The 16,684-nt window shown below is 39.2% G+C and overlaps 1 protein-coding gene across 1 annotated transcript in view; it reads right to left on the reverse strand.

The window, feature by feature from the left end:
• LOC308502618 (uncharacterized protein C12orf56) overlaps positions 1 to 16,684 on the reverse strand; it is a 68,253-nt gene that overhangs the window by 25,263 nt on the left and 26,306 nt on the right. Inside the window, exons 3-5 of the mRNA XM_081060588.1 lie at positions 16,242 to 16,314; positions 5,047 to 5,455; positions 1,156 to 1,229 (exon numbers count right to left, since the gene is read on the reverse strand). Of these exons, the coding sequence (XP_080916714.1) occupies positions 1,156 to 1,229; positions 5,047 to 5,455; positions 16,242 to 16,314 (556 nt within the window). The remainder of the gene's footprint in view (positions 1 to 1,155; positions 1,230 to 5,046; positions 5,456 to 16,241; positions 16,315 to 16,684) is intronic.

Below are 16,684 nucleotides of genomic sequence, written 5' to 3' on the forward strand. Positions count from 1 at the left end.
ACCGCATAATAGGGCAGCACGTACCGTGTTTCCCCAAAAATAAGACCTCGCCGGACCATCAGCTCTGATGCGTCTTTTGGAGCAAATATTAATATAAGACCCAGCCTTATGTTATATTATGTTAGATAAGACTTTATTTTATATTAAAATAAGACCGGGTCTTATATTAATGTTTGCTCCAAAAGACACATTAGAGCTGATTGTTTGGCTAGGTCTTATTTTCGGGGAAATACGGTAATACAGACTGGTAAGTGCTACAAGATGTGTAAGCACAGCATGTTATGGAGGGGCCGCTCTTAAATTAATTTTGAGAAATTATTTTTTTTAAAAGGGATAGTAAACGAAGACTTGATGAGTTGAAGTTATTCATGAAGGGGGAGAAGAGTAGATAGAGAGTAGGATTCCAGAGTAGGGGCCATCATGTTAGGGCCAGTGGAAAAACAAATGGAGCTTTCTGAGAACTGTTGAGTTCATTTGGGTCAGGAGCTTAAGACAGGAGTGGGGAGGACACAATAGGTGAGGAAGGAAAAAACTGCTGCTACAGAGTTTAGAACCTTCTCCTAAGGGCAACGGGAGCCATTCAAAGGTGTGAAGGGAGGAGATACATAATCAAGATTTGTGGTTTGGAAAGAGTCCTCTGTTGTAATGGGGTGTGGTCGGGAGGAGGCCAAGCGTCCAGCTAGGAAAACACGGTAGGAGCCCAGCACAGAGATAATGCGGCCTGAGCACACGGCACTGGAAAGACATACGTGTTCTCCGGGGATATTAAGGAAGCACAATAAATCATGTGGTGATTGGCTGGATGTGGGGAATGGTGAAGGGGCAAGACAAAGTAAAGGTGACAAGGTGACCTCCAGGACTCTGGCTTAGGTGGTCTGGGGCTAAGGACATCGTGCTCTATATTAAGAAACACAAGAGGAAGGTCAGGTTGCAGAAGGAAGATGCTGAGTTGTGTTTTGAATGTGCTGACTTTGAGGTTCCCGTGAGGCCTACAGGAGGTGATATCCAGTGGGCAATTGTGTCTGCAGGCCCACAATTCAGGGCAGAGAGTTGAGGTAGAGGGATAAATGTGATGGTCAGAAACACCTAGAGTTAGGAGAGGCACAGAGGAGAGAACAGTCCACCATGGGTTTTTATCACATCACCACTCCTTACTTGTATGGTTTGTGGCCTTCAGTAGCAGGACTCAGCTCACTAACATACAGGGGGTCTTGTAAAAGAGTAGCTTTCTAGAAGGGGAAAAAGTGGGACTAGTTAGATTTTTGTTTTTTTTGAAAATCAATTCTCTCTACTTTTCATCAATATCACAGATATAGCTATTCTTTAATCCCTTCTATAGTGCCTGATTTGTTGTAACTCATTCCAGGGTTTGATAATACCACAGGGAATTTCCTTATATAGTTGTTTAAAGCATATTTGCTCATTGTAAAATAAAATTGTCTATAAAAATCAAAAAGTACACAAATGCATAAAGTAAAAAAATAAAAGTTCCCTGTCTCTCCCTACCTTTTCCATCCCACTATTCAAAGTACTTTACTATTATCAGTTTGGTTTATATCTTTTTAGGTATATAAAACATACTAATTATAACATACACATTTATAACATTTACATATTAGATGATATATTTTTCATATATTTTTAATACTAGCTAAATTATATCACATATATTAATCTGGAACTTTTTTTCCCACTTAATACACAGTAGACAGTTTTTTGTGTCTGTGTACATAGATTTACTTCAATCTTTTTGATGATTTCCTAGTATTCTGTACCATAGATATACAATAGTTGAACTATTCCCTCATTAATGAGGTTAGTTTTTCCTCAGATCTTTAGTGTTGCCATTTCCCATTCATTCTGGGTCCTCAAAACAAATGATCATGTCATGTTCAGCAAGTTCTATAAATAATCTTTTATTAATATTGAGATTTAACACACAGGTCAGGAGGAATTTCTGAAATGTTGCTAATTTACAACTCCAAACAAGCTCACCCCTACCTTATTCCTTAGTAACAGAGTAGTGAGTAGGGTATTTTCCCCATCATCACCCACTCACATGCTTTTTCTTACTACTTTGTCATTGCTCTAAGTTAAACAAACAAACAAACAAAAAAACTGCCTTTTATCCCTTTCCAAATGTTTATGCTTGCCTTAAACCTAGAATTTTAATTTGGGGATTTAAGGATATCCCTTAATTCTTCAGCTTTCTGGTAGCTCTCTTCACAACATATAAAGGACAAAGAATTGCCACATTTCATCTTTGTAGAATTTGAGATGCTAAACAACCCAGATGTAATTTCTTTTGGTGAAAGTTACAAATAAAATGGGTTCCTGAAGGCGACTCACCTCTTTAAAACCCCTTAAAATCCAAAATTAGAGTGTTAATTTCTAATTGGATGGCTTATGTTAATTTTAACTAAAAATATAGAGAGAGTTAAGATGTCCAATTCCTTTTCCCAAGAACACTTCCCTTCCTGAACATGAAAGATCATCCTAGATCTCAAAGTACAAGAGATCAGTTAACCAAAACAAGTCTGACTGATTTAGGAAGTGATTATTTTTTCAATTTCCTAAAACTTATGAAGGCATCACTAAGACTAACCAAAGGAGACCAACCTGATAAAATAATTCAACAATGTCACAAATAGTTACAACTTTTTTTTCTTTTTTAAGATTTTTTATTGGGAAAGGGGTACAGGACTTTATTGGGGAACAGTGTGTACTTCCAGGACTTTTTTTTTTCCAAGTCAAGTTGTTGTCCTTTCAATCTTTGGAGGGCGCATTTCAGCTCCAGTTGCCGTTGCTAGTTGCAGGGGGCGCAGCCCACCATCCCTTGTGGGAGTCGAACTGGCAACCTTGTGGTTGAGAGGACACGCTCCAACCAACTGAGCCATCCGGGAGCTCAGTGGCAGCTCAGCTCAAGGTGCCGTGTTCAATTTTAGTTGCAGGGGGTAGAGCCCACCATCCCTTGCGGGACTCGAGGACTTGAACTGGCAACCTTGTGGTTGAGAGCCCACTGGCCCATGTGGGAATCGAACCGGCAGCCTTCGGGAGTTAGGAGCACAAGCTCTAACCGCCTGAGCCACTGGGCCGGCCCCAAACAGTTACAACTTTTAAATGTTTATATTGAATTAATGTCTTAGTCTTAGAAAAATGAATGCTAACCTGATTTGTCATATATGTATGAAATATTTGCTTATTTTCCATCTTTCAAGGTATAGGACATTATTTTTAATGATAGCATCTACCAACTCATAAAGATAACCCCCCAGCCACATTTGTTTCAGTGATCATAGAAAAACAAATCAGATTATATGGGTTCAAATCCCAGCTCTAGACTTGTGTAAACTTGCATGTATCATTTAATTTCTCGATGCCTTAATTTCCTCATCTATAAAATGAGAATAAATCCTACTTCATTGGGTTGTTGTGCAGATTAAATTTGTTAATAATATACAGAAAGCATAAGAATCATTCCTACTGGATAATAACAATACATGTTAGTTGTTGTCATTGTTTTCATTATGTTGGCTTTTCTGACTTGCCCCAACCATGCCTCTGCTGCAAAATTTAAAAGTAGTATTTAAAACTAAGAGTTTGTCAAATCAGGGAAGTACAGTTATTCTGATATATTTAGATAGATTTTTTAAGCCAATTAAGTGTTGGTTTTTCTATTAGAACATATGAGGCCTTCTTTTGATGGACCAGGGTTTTCCTTCTATTTATGATTCATTTACATTCTTAATTTAGAGAAAGCTGTTTAAAAATTTAGAGAGAAATTTTAAATATTTAACATTTATTGTAAACATTAAACATTCTAACTGCACTGAGAAAAAAATTAGAGTTGTCTTGCAATGTTTTATAAATTTAAGCCATTTATAAAACCCCCTGCTTTCTAGCTTCTTCTGAGTGAAAAGAGCTTTTCATATTTCTTAATATTCTTATGTTAAAAGATAATACAAGGGGCCAACCCGGTGGCATAGGCGGTTGGAGCTCCGTGCTCCTAACTCCGAAGGCTGCCAGTTCGATTCCCACATGGGCCAGTGGGCTCTCAACCACAAGGCTGCCAGTTCAATTCCTCAAGTCCCACAAGGGATGGTGGGCTGTTTCCCCTGCAACTAAGATTGAACACAGCACCTTGAGCTGAGCTGCCACTGAGCTCCCGGATGGCTCAGTTGGTTGGAGCGTGTCCTCTCAACCACAAGGTTGCCGGTTCGACTCCCACAAGGGATGGTGGGCTGCGCCCCCTGCAATTGGCAACGGCAACTGGACCTGGAGCTGAGCTGTGCCCTCTACATCTGAGACTGAAGGGACAACAACTTGAAGCTGAACGGCACCCTCCACAACTGGGATTGAAGGGACAACAACTTGACTTGGAGAAAGAGTCCTAGAAGTACACACTGTTCCCCAATAAAGTCCTGTTCCCCTTCCCCAATAAAAAAAAATCTTAAAAAAAAGATAATACAAGTACACATCACTGAAGATAACTGAAAAGGATCATATTACTCTTTGAATAAATTACTTATTTTTATTTATAAAGTAAGTGACTCAGACCAGGTGACTTCGTTAAAATTATCTGATTCTATGGCAATGACTCTCATCAACCTACTTTCAACTGTGCACTAAGACACAGAGAAACATACTGACAGTGTTGGACTTTATCTGAGCTCTGTGCTCTCTCAAAATAGCAGTGGTTGAGGGATCACCCGAGCTGACTACAAAAGACCACCTTGCTCATAAATATCCTAAGATAAGACCTGTCTCTGTCCTTCTGATTTTCGTGAGACTCACTGACGACTCCCTCATTTACCTGCCTCTATAACACCCAGGTCTATCTCCTTTTCTTTACGATACTCCCCATCAGTGAGGATTTTCCCTATTGTAATAGCCTGAATAAAATCAGTTCCTTATTGTCCAGTGTGTTTTGTCCTTCACAAGATTATTAAATTCCAAGGCAAAATTTCCAAAATGGGGAGGTAGAGCAGGGGAACGCTACCCTAAAAGATAATACTCAAGTCAAGGTTAACTTATGAGGACACTTACTATGATGTAATTGTTCCATGAACTCTTTAAGTGCAGAAATATTGATGAGGTTGTGGAAATAGTGTACAAATGAAGTTCTGACTCCTTTTTCTCTCGGTTTGCTTGGCGCTGTAAAAGGGAGGCCAGCGAGGAATTTCCTAAGTAAACCTCATTTCCGTTCTCACTGCACTTGAAAGGGATTTCACTTAGAGAGCCTTTGTGATCTGGAAGTCCCTCGGGTTCTTTTGTGTTTGTCGTGCAAGATGGCACACTGACAACCTTGCCAGAGGCTGATGTGGACTGACAGCTCCTCCTAGAGGGGGTAGGTAAGGGTCGAAAGGCACTTTGGCCAAGAAGGGAGCGGGCCTTGAGGTCTGAAGGAGGATAGAGAGTCGAGTCCTTGGATGGTGTGCTGCTCTCTCGGTGGTACCTGTCAGGTAAAATTTAGTATTAAACATGGTATGCAGAATTCAATAGTAAGGACCAAAGAGAAACCAATGGCCCAATTGCAGCAGTTTACAACTCTGAAAGTAAATACATTCACATAGAAGGGATGCTTGTTAAGAGTGATGGACTTGTTTATCCACTGACCTAGGGTATGAGATATGACACAATTCTTTAGCATATTTTTCTGCTTTCAGAAATAAAATTCTACCTAATGTCATTTAAAGAAGCACTTTTTATATCTAAAGCATTGTGCCTGTCCTTCACGAAGCCCAATATTTCCACCGAAAGGACTTTTCATTCTAGTGTTGAAACCTGATTGTTCTTTCATCTGATTGTTCTTTCATTATGTATTTCTAATGGATTTAATAAAGCAAAAACAATTCATGTGGAGATATGAAGAGAGATTTTTTAAATGCTGTCTTGATTCATCTCTTGCTAATACTCTTCTGATTTTTTTCAATAGTATCAGCACTTCTTTTTTCCGGATCAATCCTGTGTCCCATCCTTTACCTTTCTGTTCTTTGCAACTCATCATGACCCATTTCTACTCTGCTACACAAGGAACCAAGTTACAGAGTTATGAAGTTATAGAGTACGATGAGATCGAAGTTCCAATTCTGGCTGTACCACTCAAGGGGTTATGTGATTTTGGTTGATCCAAGCCTCAATTTCCTAATTTTAAAGTAGGAACAGTAATAGTACCAATTTCATAGAGTTTCTGTGAGGATTAAATTAGAAAATACATGCAATGTGTTTCTAACACTAGCAACCCTCAAAAGGTGCTAAAAATTAATATTATCCTGTATTACTTTAAATTGCTGGTTTAGCATTTTATATGAAAGTATCTTTGTCTCCCTTACAAGATTGGAACTGCCATTAAAGTGGAATGCCAGTTTGTTTTTATTAGTTCCTAAATTAATTTTAAACAGGTATAAAATTCATTCATTATCTGTACATTGCTATGAACTATGCTGAGTTCCAACCCTCCCCTACTGACTTTGTGTGTGTGTACGTGTGTGCATGCACACTCGCACACATACACACAAATGGTCACACCAGTTCCTTCATCCAAGTTACATACATCCCCTTAGATAGTCATAATTATCTTATATTACCCTATTTCTTCATAGGATTCTACTATTATATAACAGTGTTATCAAAATATCTAAGAATATAAGATGCTCACAGTAGGATTTTCAGATAAATGAATATGTCTAGCACCAACATGGATGATACATACTCCATTCCTCTTTAAAGTGACAGCTTTTCTTTATTCTTGCAGGTAATATTTTCTAACATTTTCTCTATGGAAATTGAAGAGAGTTAAATAACCAGTGGGTAGATTATGTTAGACGATGTTATGAAATTGGTACACTGTTCATTTTAGGCACAACATGTTCCCTGTGAAAGTTCAGCAAAATAATTTCAGATGGTTACAGAAAGCCGCACTTAAATCTACTGTTATTTACTCAGTTGTATGAAAAACCTATTATTTTAGAGAGTTAAAAAGGGTTTCTAAAAAGGATTACCTTTTTGGCAGTATAAGATAAAGTGCTGTGGTCATTATAGCTTCACCAGTTGAGCAAGCCAACTCATAAAACTAAACAGTATTCTTCATTTGAAATTCAATAATACCCTCCATTACTAGTCTGATTAAAGAGCAATAGTTCACTACTAAGCAAGAATTCTAGAACCTTGAATTTGCATATGTGCCAACTTCATATTTATAGGACTAAGTTGCTATAAGTTAAGAGTATTTCTAATGAGCTGATTTTGTATCTCTAGGGAGAAACCAGCCACAAAGGAGAAAGGGATGAGGGAAGTGGGAAAGAGAACTCCAAAACCAAAGTATGCACAAATCATATTTCTCCTTTTCCCTCTGCATCAAGACAAATAAACACCTTGATGCTGAAAATGTCAAATTAAAAGTCACAGTCCACACAGGATGTGGAGTACAGCATAGGGAATAGAGTCAGTGGAATTGTAACAGCTATATTAGATGTCAGAGGGGTAGTAGATGGGGGGTGGGGGGTTATCACTTTGTGAGGGGTGTGAATGTCTAACTATTACATTGTTACACCTGAAACTATTCAAAAAATTTTTTGAAAGTCACAGTCCTAAAAGTAACAGGCAGAATTGAACAGCTTCAGAAAAACCTTTTAGGCTGAAGTTCAGCTAAAAATAAAAACTACATATATGCTAACATACTGACTCTATGAAAGAATAGTAAATTAGAAAAAAATGATTATTTGATTTAAGAAATTCTTAAAAAGAATAAGAAAAGTTCTTATGAATATGACATGTGAAACTGGAGAGTTTAGTTTTCATGGAGAGCTAAAAACCTATAGGGTTGAAATAGACAATCGGATTAATATGCTAAAATAGAAGAAACAAGCAGAACAATAGAGACAATGATTCTTCCATAAGAAGTCATATAGACCTAGGTCTCAAAATATAGAATTTGAGCTCTATTGAATAAAAAATTCCACATGAAGATGCTGCTAAGTAGAATTAGTGAAATATAAACAACACTATATGGAAGAATTCAAAGTTAGAAAATAATTCTCAGATATATAAGCATAACTGAGAGGCTGGCAGAGACCGTACCAGACTCTTCATGGTCATGTGACCCAGAGTCACATAACGTAATATTCCAAATGTCCCAGAGGCAATCCAAAATTACTTGATATTTGAAGAGCCAGGACGTTCTCAATATCTTATGAAGAAAAAGACAATGAACAGATATAAATACTGAGATGACAAAGATATTGAGGTTATCAGACAAAGACTTTAAGGTAGCCATTTAACCATGCTCCAATAAATAAGAGTGAGCCCCTTTGAAACAAATGGAAAGATATAAAGTCTCACCAGAAACAGAAGATACAGAAAGGGACCAAACGGAAATTTTAAGAGGAAAAATACATTACAATAACAAATTTTTTAAATTCACTAAATGGGCTCAATAAGCAGAATTGAGATGACAGAGGAAACAGTCATTAAATTCGAAGATAGATAAATAGAAATTATCCAATCTAAACAACATAGAGAATAAAGGTTGAAGGAAAAAAATGAAAAGGATATTAGGAGCCTGTGTGACAATATGAAAATGTCTAATATTCATGTCTTCCGAGTCCTAGAAGGAGAGGAGAGAGTGTATTGCATTAATAGCATTTGAAAGAATAGTGACTGAAAACTCCAAATTTGGCAAAAGATATAAGCTTACAGATTGTAGAAACTCAGTGAATCCCAAACAAGATAAACTCAAAGAATTCCTCACCAGGCATGTCATAATCAAACTGCTGAAAATAATAAAAACATTTAAGAGATATTTAAAACGGAATGACAATGCATGTAAAAATACATGTGACTCAGCTAAATCGTATTTTAGAGGAAAATTTATAGCTGTTGTTGGCTTTAAGCCTTGTTTAATTCTATGGACAACGTTGATTTTTTTTTTTTTAAATCAGACAATCAACTGCTTAATATAAGACTGGATATAATATAATATAATATAATAAATATAATATAATATATAATATCAGACCGGGTCTTACATTAACTTTTGCTCTAATAGACGCATTAGAGCTGATGGTCCAGCTACATCTTATTTTCGGGGAAACAAGGTAGAAAAGAGGTAGAGGTAGAGTAGAAAAAAGGAAAGTTATTCTGTCCCAAGGTTTGATCACGGATTATGAGGATGATGGATAGATTATTGCTCAGTGACTGACTTACTGATAACCAAAAGTAACAAAAGAGCTAAGTTTTAATAAGGACTCACTAAGTGCCACATACAGATTAAGCACTTCAGCTGTACCTGCTTTAGCCCTATGTGTCATCCCTGTGGGACAGGTACTATTCTGAGCCTACCCCTCCCATTAAGAGCGAAGCCTGGGAAGATTAAACAGCCCAAGGCAGGGTCAGGATTTGAACTCAGCCAGGGTGGCTATAGGCATATTTATCTACTATGCAGAGAGGAATAACACAACTCCCTTTTTCTACTTTCTTAGAGGAAAATATAAGGTTCACCTTCTTGGGTGTTTTTTTTCCTGTTGTATTTTGATAATGATGTACAATTAAGTACAGCACATTCTCATTTCATAGGGATGCCAAGCTGGTTAGCTCTGATTCTGTTTATTAAACAGTTCAGTTTCTCCAGAAGCTCATCCCTCTACTTGCCATGCACTGTGGTTAGAAAAATCTGCTTTTAAATTTTCACTAGCTAAGTTATCAGTAGAGGCTATAGATAAATGTAAACTCAGATCAAAAATCCCCCCTAGTGGGTCTGAGCCTAGTAGAGCTAAGCATTATAACTGTCTCTTTTGCTCTTGGATTAGTCAAGGTGAACCAAATTACATTTGTATAAATCTTCCTCTGTGCCAGTACTATAAAAATGTTCTATTTATCTCAATCTCCCTCTGTTTCTTTACACTCACAAGCAATAGGCAGTCTTTTCTCCCCTAGCCTTAGAGAAATCTTAAGTAGGTCACAATGCACTTTTCCTAAAAGAACATTTTGGTGAGTTATCTACTTGGGTTTTCTTCTGTAAAATGCATGTGAGTACAGGGAGCTATCCACTAATGAAGAGCTACACTACAGATACCGTGTTTCCCCGAAAATAAGACTGGGTCTTGTAGTAGACAAACCTGAGTACTGAATCTCATTATCAGAGATCACTAGTCTGTTTTCTATCCCTTAGGTGTTAAAAGGCCTGTTGTTTACTATTACCCTGAAAAGTAGTCATACTTATGTAAGTCCGATGTCCCAAGATAACTGCATTCTTCTTATGACCTGCAGCTTCTCATAATTAGGCCTAAAACTTTACACCTGGAGGTGTTTCAAAGCTCTATACATGATAACATTTTGTAGTTCTCTAATTAGTGTTTTCTACCCAGCAGAAAAAAGTGTTTACACTTTTCCGAGTTAAATGTTTAATTATAGAGATGACATTGCTAGAAAACTATGCGGTAGTAAACCTAGTTCCCTCCTCACCCCTTTTATTTGGAAATTACTCCTCCCCTCCACACATGGAGAACACAGAAGCTGCCAGGTTTTTAAAGACCCTGACCTCTTGGCTATGGTGGATACTTTTTCAGCAGTGAATCATTAATTCCAGGTAGGCATTAAAAATACGTCCCAGGATTTTTAAATTTGATGCAAGAAAGTGTGTGAGTTACCCTTTTTCTGGTGGTGGGAGCTGTAAAAAGTGAATTTAAGACAGTGGGTGACTTCACAACCCCGCGGAGGACACTGTATTCAGTGAGAGAAAATGAAGCCTATCCACAAACATCAGAAGAGGCAAAGTTCTAGCTATGCCTAAATCCCTACTTCATTCTTACTATCCCTACACTCCTGTGGTACAGTTTCTGACTTACAGATTTTGCTCACCATTGCTCATCAAAAATCGAACACAGAGCCCAGCAATTAGAATATGCCAGATTAGATAGATAGATAGATAGATAGATAGATAGATAGATAGATCTACTTTTGTATCTGTATTTGTGTTTATATTTATATCCATTTGTTGAATGAATGTTGAATTACATGAGTTGCCTCTTTTAACCTAAGTTGGACTTATGCCACTTTTAACAGTTCAAACTCCCACAATAACCTAAGACAATTATTGCAAAAACTAATCAGAAATCTCTTTTGTTTTTCTAACTTGGAAGGAAATAATGAGACTACCAGAGTGGTCTAGAAAATCTGGGGCATTACATGCCAACATGTGTAATGGAGACTGAGGAGTCTGAGAACATGTAGACGGCTGTCACCAGCACTGCCTCTCTCTCAGTCCTACCAGTTATGAAGGCCATGTTAGGACTGTCACTTAGTGCCCTGCTACAAGGCTGAGCCCCTCCTTCCAGAAGCTAATCACTTATTAGCACTCAGGGCAGCAATGGAAGTACATCAACCCCTTCAAATCATGGTGTGTTATTACATAGATTTAGATTAAATCATGCTCCCCAAAGTCCATATAATGCAAGTCAGGCTAGGTTATAAAGAACATGAGTAATCATTCAAGAAATATAAGCACCTAGTATGTACCAGTACTGGGCTAAGCACTAGAAATATATCCAGTGTGCAAGAATACCAAGGTCCCTGCCTCCATGTAGCTTCCATTCTAGTGGGAAGACAGACAATAAACATGTGCTTATAGTTTATGAAAGTGCTATGAAATAGAGTACTCTGCTAAGGAAACCTTGTGTGTGTCTGTGGGAGGGTGGTATACGGTAGACTGGGCAAGCAAGCTAAGACCTGAAGGATGAAAGTGAGCCACGTATAAAAAGCAGCGTTAAGAGGGGAAAGAAGGTGCAGAGGCCCCGAGCTGGGAGAAGCTCGAGGTGCTGCATTCAGTACCGTGAGCAAGGGGTGCAGTGACCTGAGATGAAGCTGGAGAGGTAAGCAAAGGCCATACCCTGCATGGTTGTCTAGACATGTAAATAGTTTTATTTTCTGTGCACTGTAATACCGCTGAAAGATTTTAAGCAAGAAAGGGACATTTGGAAAAGATCCCTTTGGCTTTAGGGTGGATAACGGGTTTCAGGAGGGGGCAGAGAGATACTGCCTTAACCTGTGTGAGCTGCTGTAACAACGCCATAGATGGGGTCACATATACAACAGAAAGTGTACCCCTCACAGTTCTGGAGGCTGAGAAGTCCAAGATCATGGTTACCTTCTGGTGAGGAACCTCTTCCTGTTCGGAGTCAGCACCTTCTCACTGTGTCCTTGTGTGGTGGTGGGAGCGAGTGATCTCTCTGGAGCCTCTTTCATGAGGGCACTGATCCCATCCATGAGGGCTCCACCTTCATGATTAAAGTACCCGCCCAAGGCCCCACCTCTTAATACCATCACCTTCGGGGGTTAGAATTTCAGCATATGAATTTGTGGGGAGCACCAACATTCAGATTATAGCAGATACCGAGAACAGAGGTGAGGAGGGTAGTTAAAGGTATTGCAAGCCCAGGTGGGAGATGATGGTGGCTTGTACTGGGGTATTGGCAGTGGAGACAGAGGAAAGTTGATGGATTAGAGACATATTATGGGTTTAGAGCTCAGGAGTTTAATAATCCAGCAGTAAACTGATTACCTAGCCCAGGAATTCCTCAACTGTGGTAACTAGCCAACAGAATCATCTAGGGAGCAACAAAAACCCGATTGCTGAGTCCCATCCCTAAAGTTTAGGATTCAGTAGTCTGGGGTATTTCTCAGGAGTCTGAACTCTCCGTGAGCCCTTGAGAGATTCTGATACAAGGCCAAGCTTGAAAAAACCATGGATTTTTGCCGTTATGCCACGTTGGCTTTATTCCCACACTCCAGATGCTTTGGGCTGTCTCCTCAGATGGCCCAGCCAGCACGTGTTAAGAGCATAAACTACTCTCAAAGCAGTAACACATTAGGAAGCAGCAACAGTATCCCAGAATCTGGCTTATTCCAGCAAGTTCAAGTCCCACAGACAGTCTATCCTCAAACGGCAGGAGTGCTGGGGGAAATGAGTTCTCCTGTTGAATTGACCCTCTAATCTTGTTTTGGATACTTTGTTAAGAAAGTTTTCTAAAAGTGTGGTTTCATCTTCTTGTAAAAGGCCAAATAGTAGGCGTATGTGAACCTTTGATAATTCGTGTCCTTCTGAGCTTCAGGATTATCTTTGTTATCCTTGTCTGGAACTGGAGTTGGTGAGTTGCGTTTGCCTAAAACAGCAGGCTTCCAAAGGCAGAGGCCAAGGGAAGAGGCTTTAGTGCCCCTGATGCCCCAGGATCTCCAGTCACAGCCTCCTACCCCCACCCCCACCAAAAATACATACATATATACACTACGTAAAAGCAGTGCCTTTGCATCTACCAAAACAAAGAGTTTCACGCCACTCCAAATAAGCGTATGTTCTAAGTAAATGAAGTCCCTAATTCCCCGTTTTGTTGCCCTCTTTCATGGAATCTCTGTTACAGAAATTCTGGAACCATCACTGGCTCCAGGAAGGATCTGATACCAAACCAGATATACTGATATAAGCTTAAAATTCTACTAGTTTTCTTCTGCTTCAGGCCACGATGGAGTAATGAGGACTCCCTCTTCCTCCCACCCAAAACAACAAACACTGGAAAAATATATGAAAAAAACAAAACCAGCTTTTAAGGCATTGGACATCAGACAGCAGAAGACAGTAAGCTCTGGGAGGTGGGAAGAAACAAAGTGGGAACTAATGATTGCCCCAGCTTACGGCCTTGGAAGAGTTTCCAAGCCGTGGTGTAGGGAGGTAGTGATAGATAATTGATGGTGGGGATGGTTTCATGAATGTAAACATATGAAAAAATGCATCAAATTGTGCACCTTAAATATTGCAGTGTAGTCTGTCAATGATACCTCAAAAACTGTTAAAACAAAATTCTAAGAGAGTTTTTCTTGCTTCTGGCTTTGATGACTGTTAAAATGGAAATGCTAGTGAAGGGGGATATCACTTTAAATATGTACTATTAAGTTATCACACTGTGGTGTCAATAAAAACCCAAGTGCAGAATTCTATAGGGAAAGCAAGGATGCTTACTAGGGAAGGTGGGAGAGAGGAGTGCACAGAGAAGAGGAAAGAGCAGAGGATGGGAAATGCAAACGAGCTTGTCAAGTGCCTCCACAGCTAGAAACAGCAGGGGTGGTTTCACTGGAAATGCATGGTGCTGTTTCTCAGTTGCCAGGATAAATGGGGTGTGTTACTGGGAGTATTCAGTGCGCCAGAGCCAGAGAAGCTCAAGTCCCACACTGTGGGACCATTCTGCACAGCAAGGAAGGGTCCCACACAAAATGCCAATAGCACCCCATTGAGAAACCCTAGTGGAAGGAATTCAGTTCTACAGGCTGCCGGTCCCTCCCCCAATACCAGCGTTTTAAAGGGGTCTCAGTGTGCATCCTGAGCTGTGGTTGGCAACAGGAAACAGAGCTCCCACCAGTCAGACCCTATCTTAGCCAGCAAGTGTTTCTGATGTTGCGGTTTCAAATACGTATAATTGGAACCTCCAAAGCCTTGAGGACCCTGACAGGAACACAGGGACCATTTTTAAAGCTAACTCTTTAAACTCTAAAAACCTTTAAGAAAATCACAGATATTGTAGCCCACTTTCCATCCATCTTTTTTCCTAACATAGTCGGTTGTAAAGTTAAAATTGGGCAAAGCAAATTGATGGTGTGTTCCCAATAGAAACAAGAATCTTCCTAAACAACAACAACTGTTTTGGGTGTGAAAGGAAGTTTTGTAATACTGGCATTTAGATTTAGAAGAGGCCTGTAGATACTCTTGACCAAACAGGGAGAAGAGGGGAGGGTAAGAGGAAGTGCAGGGGGCAAAGGCCCCTTCTGGGCATCCTCAGTTCCTGCACAGCATGGTACACAGGCTCGTGGATACTCCTCACTGAGGAGTTCACCTTCCCTTTGCAGCATTTTGCAGTGTTTTCCTAAGCTGGCTATTTCCCCCGTGCCATGACCTGTTTTTCAGGGCTCTAACCCACATTATATTCCCCATGCCGATGTATCTCTTGACTCGCAGCTCTTAGAATCCTATGCTTCCCTCCGCCTTCTAATGGCTAGATACTTAAAGTGTATAACAATCGTATTTTGAGTTGTGCAGCTGAGGAAACTCCTTTTTAAATCTATACCCAGACTTCTTTCCCATCGTACAGACTGAAATTTCAATTGCCCGATGAACTTCACTGCCAGGCCAAGCCCAATAGGACTTCAGGCTTCACCTGCCTAACCCAGTATCGGGCTTGCTCCGTCCTGCGCCTTCCAGTCACCTCCGCGTGAAACCGCAGTGCTTTCTCTCTCTGCATCTCTCTCCTGTTCAGTCCATTGACAGTCTTGTGGATTCTACCTCTGAAATCTCTTCCCCATCCCTCCCTTTTTCTTCATTCTCACTACCACTAGCCCAAATACAGAATCTCATTACTTCCCACCGATCTTTGGTCTCTCCCTGCTTCCGTCCCCGGTAAGTACAATGGTCAGGTTATTTTCTGTAATAGTGATTTTTTTTATCGTATTCTTCTCCTGCTCCAAACTTTCAACAGTCTTCTCCTATCTATGAAATGGTATGGAAAATCTTCATCTGGATTTTCAAAAACTTCTACAATATGAGCGAAATTTTACCTGCAAACCTTATATCTAATAATCATGCTCTATTTTTAAATCACACAAGACTGTGTACCTTTCCTAATACATATTCCATTTTTTCCTGCCTCAATCGTAGCTTCTACTCTTCCCTCTAACTGTAATATTCCCATCTCCATGCGCAATATTCCTTTACCAACTGTCACTGGGCATCTTGACTTTTCCCCACATCTGAATATAATACTTCCCCTCTTTGAATCTCTCTGACAGTTTGCTCGAACTCATTTACGTAGTATGTGTACTTTGTATTATTTTGATTCACGCAAATGTCATAGATCCTGGTTAGAATCAGCTTTGCAAAGATAGGAGCTATGCTGTACTTATCTTGTATTCATTACACAGAACCAGAGCTCAATAAATGTTTATGAATTTAATTTTAATTATTTATTTTGTGACATTTATATATATTCTGTTGAAATTAGAAAAATTATACTTTACTAGTTAACCGGATTTGAATTTAAAGCAAGTTCTCTTAAATTACCTTCTTCATTACTACGTATATGAGATAAGCAGAACTCAGTCCAAAGCCATTAGTAGAGGAAAAAGCACTTAAAAAAACCAAGAAATAGAAATAGAAAATAAGTTTTGGTCAGCAAGTTAAAAACATATTCCAAACAAAATCTTACCTGAGAGAGGATTTATTCAGACTTCTAGTCTCTTTGCTTCTCCAAAATACAGGGCCGTTATGTTTTTCCTTCACTTAAAGAAAAGGGCGAAAAAGGTGATCGTTAATTATATAATTTGATTGTGTTTATGAAGAAGATGTAGTCACGTGTACTGATTTGGTGTATGTTCATACATTTTTACAAAAACGTACAAGTACAAAATTATAAGCTGGGCAGCATGATGAAAGAAAAAGAGCTTTGGCTTTGACATTAAAAGACGTGATCAAGTTCAGACTCTTAAAAGGTATACACTTTACAAGTTACTTTATTGCTCTGGCCTCAGGGTTTTCATTTGCAAAAACGAGGATGATAATTTTGTGAAGGAGAATGAAGTAACGTGTACCAAAATGACTCACATGATGCGTGGCAGAGGAAATATGCAACAAACGTTAACTGAATGTCAA

Source organism: Rhinolophus hipposideros (assembly GCF_964194185.1).
Source record: "Rhinolophus hipposideros genome assembly, chromosome: 9".
Classification (NCBI taxonomy): Eukaryota; Metazoa; Chordata; class Mammalia; order Chiroptera; family Rhinolophidae; genus Rhinolophus; species Rhinolophus hipposideros.